We start from the raw sequence: 4,427 nt of genomic DNA on the forward strand, positions 1-4,427 counted from the left end.
CGCGAGCCGCCGCGGCCCCGCGGCCCGTACCAGCGGCGCCATCTAGCGGCCGCGCCGCGCACCGCGTGGCTCCGCGGGGATTAGTCACTCGCGGCCCGGAGCTTGGCGCGGCGCCCGCGAGGCCGCGCCAGCGGCGGGCGCCGGCCGGCGGCGCTGGCAACACGCCGTCGGTGACGCACCGGTCCAGCCCGACGAGCCACTTCCGGCGGCCACACCCACGGTCCCTCCCGGCGCGCGCGCGTTTCAAACGGCTTCGCGGAGCAGGCTTACCTTTGCCTCTGATGAGCAGGCTGGTGACCCTGCGCAGGGCGTCCCGCGGCGACCGGTGGAAGAACTTGGGGGTCATGTTGGGCGGCAGCGTCATGGGCTTGCGGGCGTCGCGCGCGTCCCAGAGCGCCGGGCTGTGGTGCGGGCCAGCCGCCACCCTGTCCAGGTGCTCGATGGAGGCCGGGCGCGGCGTGCGGTGGCGCGGGTACCAGCCCCGCGCCGGGCCGCCCGTCATGCGCAGCAGCTCCGCGCCCACCAGCGCCTGGCCGAGGCCGCCCGAGTCCAGGCTCACGCCAGTGCCGAGGCCGAGGCCGAGCCCGTTGGGCCCCATCTTGCGGTGGTAGCTGCTGGTCTGCAGCGGCCGCGACGAGGACCCCGACGCCGAGGCCGTGGTGCCCGAGCTGCCCGCCCGCATGCTGGCCGAGCTGCTGGAGCCGGCCGGCACGTCCGGGGCGCGCCGGTGCGGCGTCCTCGGGATGTCGCAGCCGCGCGCGAAGATGGGCGTCTCCGGCAGCGAGCACGACGTCTGCAGGCCGGACTCCTGCGGCGACGACGAGCTGCGCTTCTGGAAGGCGCGCCGCCGCACGTGCGAGGACGGCCCCGGGAGGTCGTTGGGGAGCGTCCTCCGCTCCGCCGTGGACGGTGACTGCAAGACGAGAACATCAATCAGTACCAAAACTTAACGTCAATCTCTCTCCACATTGACAGCAGGGAGCACCTGACAAAGTGTCAGTTTGTTTTACCGTGCCGCATGCAGGCGTACGGGGCGGTTGCCTGTTGCCTTTGACTACAACAACGACACCTTCAAGCCCCTAGCTAGTAGGCAACCCGTCCGCACCCGTGCATGCGGTACATCTGTGTGCAACTGGAGGGTTGGAGCCGACCAGCCTACAGGTCGAACTGTGTGATCCTAGCGTCCCCTTACCTCTCGCCGCACAGCGGAGCTCTGACTAGAGTTGCGGAAGCCCCTAGAGAAGCCCGCGTCCATGGACCTGGTCTTGAGGCTGTGCATGGGGTCGCGGCTCTCCCCCGCGGCGCGCTGCCCGTGCGGCGGCGGCTCGGGCGGCCTGTGGAGGTACCGAGCGCCGCTGGGGTCGCTGCCCAGGGGCTCCCGGCACTGGTAGAAGGGTTGGTCCGGCCGCTCCGGCAGGGTGTCGGCCTTCCCCCGGCCAGCCGGGCTCGGGTGCATGATCTCGGAGTACTCGTCCTCCTCGAACTCGTCCACCGGGGACGGCGGCAGCGGGCCGAAGTCATGCTGGTTCACCTCCACGGTGACGGTGTGCGTCTTCTTGGCGTCCTGCTTGTCCTTGTCCCGCTCGGCCGTGCTGCGGTTCAGGCTCGAGTGCGCCGAGCCGCCGTTCCGGCTGTACGGCGGGATCCTCTCCACGACGGGCACCACTTGAACGTGGTTCATGTCCTGGGTAGTCCTCCACCGCTCGACCGAGTTCATTTCGGCGGCCATGTTTTGGTGGTGCCGCCTCCTGTCCGTCGAGGATCTTCTGGAGACGGGCCTATCCTCCCGCTCCCGGGTCGAGCTCAGCGAGTGAGAGTGGTCGGGGAAGCTCTTGGTGTCGCTGAACACGTCGTTGGAGGAAGCCGACTTTCTCGGCCTGTACAGGTCTTTGGTTGGATTAGTTTCCCTAACGTCCGCCATACGGCAGTTCTCTGCTATCCGGTCCTTGTTGAGGTTGTAGTAGTCGGCGTGCGGGGAGGAGAACCTGTCCGCCGCGGGCGGCGGGGGCAGCTTCTTGCGGTTCTGGATCTCGGCGATCTCGTCCAGCTCCCTGGTGCTCATCTTGCCGCCGACCTGGGTGTTGACGGTGACCCGGTGGTGCGCGGAGGCGGCGTCCTCGGCGTCGTTGGCGTTCTCGGCCTGCTCCTCGATGAGCGAGAGGGGCGCGCCGTCGCGGAAGTCCTCGCAGGGCGGTGGGGGCGCGCTGTCGAAGGCGATGCTACTAATGGGCTCGAGCGAGTCGTCCTGGTGGTCCGCGTCGTTGAAGATGAGGCTGCTGCTCGGCTCGTCCTCCTCGGGGGTGACGGCCAGGCCCTGCAGCCGCTGGATCAGCCGCTCCTCCTGCTGCCGCATCTCCTCGTCCGTGTTGACGGCCTCGTCCACCACGTGGAGCGTCTCCTCGACGTGCGGGATGGACGGCAGAGAGACGACCCTGACGAGGGGGTACTCGCCGGCGGGGGAAAACTCCGGGGGCGGGTCCGTCAGCCCGTCCGCCTCCGGGTCCTCTTCCCTGGACAGCGCCATGTCCACCAGGTCGTCGAAGGTGTAGCTGCAGCGCTTCGACTCGGCGTACTTGAGCTGCAGCCGGGCCTTGTTGTACTGCAGACTGTCCACGTTCCGCATGGGCTTCCGCTCCTTCTTGCGCCCCTTGCGGATGACGTAGGTGCCGTTGGAGGACAGGTCGCTGGCCGACAGCGACGGCGGCAGGAAGTTGCTGGTCGTGTCGTAGAGGTCCTCGTCGTGGCCCAGGCACGAGGACGGCGACGTGGGCTCGTGCTCTCTACTGGGAGGGTCCGGCCAGTCGTCCTGGTCCTTGAGATTGTGCAAGGAACTTGTTGAACCTGCAGAACAAATTGACTGTTAGGAGGACGCAGGGTAGACCGGGCCAGAAGTTACTCTGCAGGAAAGAAAAGAAAAGAAAACGTACTAGAGTTTTCGGTGGACTGCCGTCTCCTCCTCTTGCCGACGACCTTGGTGCTGCCGGGGGTGAGGACAGAGTCGGGCACGTCCAGCGCCAGGGGGTCCTGGTCCAGGGGCACCTCCCACGCGATGCTACCCCGCTTGGACAGGGCGGGGTCAGGCTGCAGTTCGAGGGGCGGGGGTGGCGGCGGTGGGGGCATATCCTCTAGCGAGTCGTCGGAGAAGTGCTCCTCGTCAGTGGACTGCAATCAAATGTGGGTTTCAAATGACGCTAGCAAGACACACGTACCGTACACCGTACACCATGAAGGGCGCAAAGCTTTCAAAGGTTGATCATCCTCACCATCCGCTTGCTGTGGACGGTGGCAGCCAGCGGTCGAGGCGGCAGCCAGGACGGCTGATGGACACGGTGCGCCTGGGGCCCGTTGGAGTCGTACGGCAGGCTGGCGAAGCGATCAGGCGGAGGCAGTTTGCCCGAGCCGTCGCTCTCCCAGCCAAACGGCCTCTGATTCCTCGTCATGGGCTGCAACATCAGTAGAAACGTCAGGCGTGAGCGAGATTCGGCGTGTGCACCCGACACCGTACAACAGTCCTCGCGGTGACGATGAACCCACCAGCGTGGTCTGGGTGGCGGTGGTGATCCTGGGCTCGGTGGGCGACAGGGCCGCGAGCTGGCGTCGAGCCTGCTGCAGGTTGGCCAGCTGCTGCTGCTGCAGCCGCTGCGGGGTGATGCTGCTGCTGCTGCGGCTGCCGCTCAGCCCGACGAAGCCCCGCTGCATCGAGGCGACGGGCGACACCCTGGGCAGCAGGTGGGCGATGAGCCGCTGCGCCTCCTCGGGCGGCGGCGGGAAGTCGGCGCCGTCGTCGAGCCCGGCGGCGGGCGGCGGCGGCAGCGGCTTGTCCGGCGCCGTCAGCATGTCGGCGCTGCCCCTCCGGATGGCCGCCACGCCCGCCGTGCCGTTGTGCGGCCTGAAGTTGAGCGCCAGCTTGTTGCGCCTCCCGTTCATGCTCATGTACCTGCACGAAACGGAGGAAATGTTTTAGTTCAAAGGGTTAAGCCAAAGAACCCATCCAACAAACTCGGAAGTGGTCCATTGATGGAGTTTCTTACCCGTCATCCTCGGACTGGTGGCCGCCCAGCGAGAGCGAGAGCGAGGGACTGCTGTCCTCCTCCGGGGTGCTGCTCGAGATGAGCAGGTCGCCCTCGCCCTCGCCGGACCCCGACCCGGACCCGGACCCCGACCCGGAGCCCGTCCCAGAGCCGGCGATGCTCCGGATGGAGCGCGCCGTCTGCATCGAGGGCGCCGACGCGGAGGCCGGGAGGACCGTCGAGCCTGCGGGAAGAGAGACGAAGAGGCGCTGCTGTATTCGACCAAACTGGAGACCATTAGTTGCAGACGGGGCGCGGGGCGGTCGACGGCGACCGGAAGGCAAGGCGCCTAAGAGGCGGAAATTGAAAATCGACAGCAATTACGGGCCTTGAGTGGTCCGGGGCTGGCGGGCGGGC

The 4,427-nt window shown here is 67.6% G+C and overlaps 1 protein-coding gene across 1 annotated transcript in view; it reads right to left on the reverse strand.

Annotated features, from left to right (window-relative positions):
• Positions 1 to 163: 163 nt before the first annotated feature.
• LOC113204729 (uncharacterized) overlaps positions 164 to 4,427 on the reverse strand; it is a gene marked incomplete at its 3' end in the record, with an annotated part of 243,415 nt that continues 239,151 nt past the window's right edge. The window contains exons 6-11 of the mRNA XM_052270342.1: positions 4,032 to 4,254; positions 3,535 to 3,937; positions 3,264 to 3,443; positions 2,928 to 3,162; positions 1,193 to 2,841; positions 164 to 913 (exon numbers count right to left, since the gene is read on the reverse strand). Coding sequence (XP_052126302.1) covers positions 164 to 913; positions 1,193 to 2,841; positions 2,928 to 3,162; positions 3,264 to 3,443; positions 3,535 to 3,937; positions 4,032 to 4,254 — 3,440 coding nt within the window. The remainder of the gene's footprint in view (positions 914 to 1,192; positions 2,842 to 2,927; positions 3,163 to 3,263; positions 3,444 to 3,534; positions 3,938 to 4,031; positions 4,255 to 4,427) is intronic.

This window comes from Frankliniella occidentalis, unplaced genomic scaffold (assembly GCF_000697945.3).
Source record: "Frankliniella occidentalis isolate FOCC.00 unplaced genomic scaffold, Focc_3.1 Scaffold118, whole genome shotgun sequence".
In the NCBI taxonomy this organism is placed as follows: domain Eukaryota; kingdom Metazoa; phylum Arthropoda; class Insecta; order Thysanoptera; family Thripidae; genus Frankliniella; species Frankliniella occidentalis.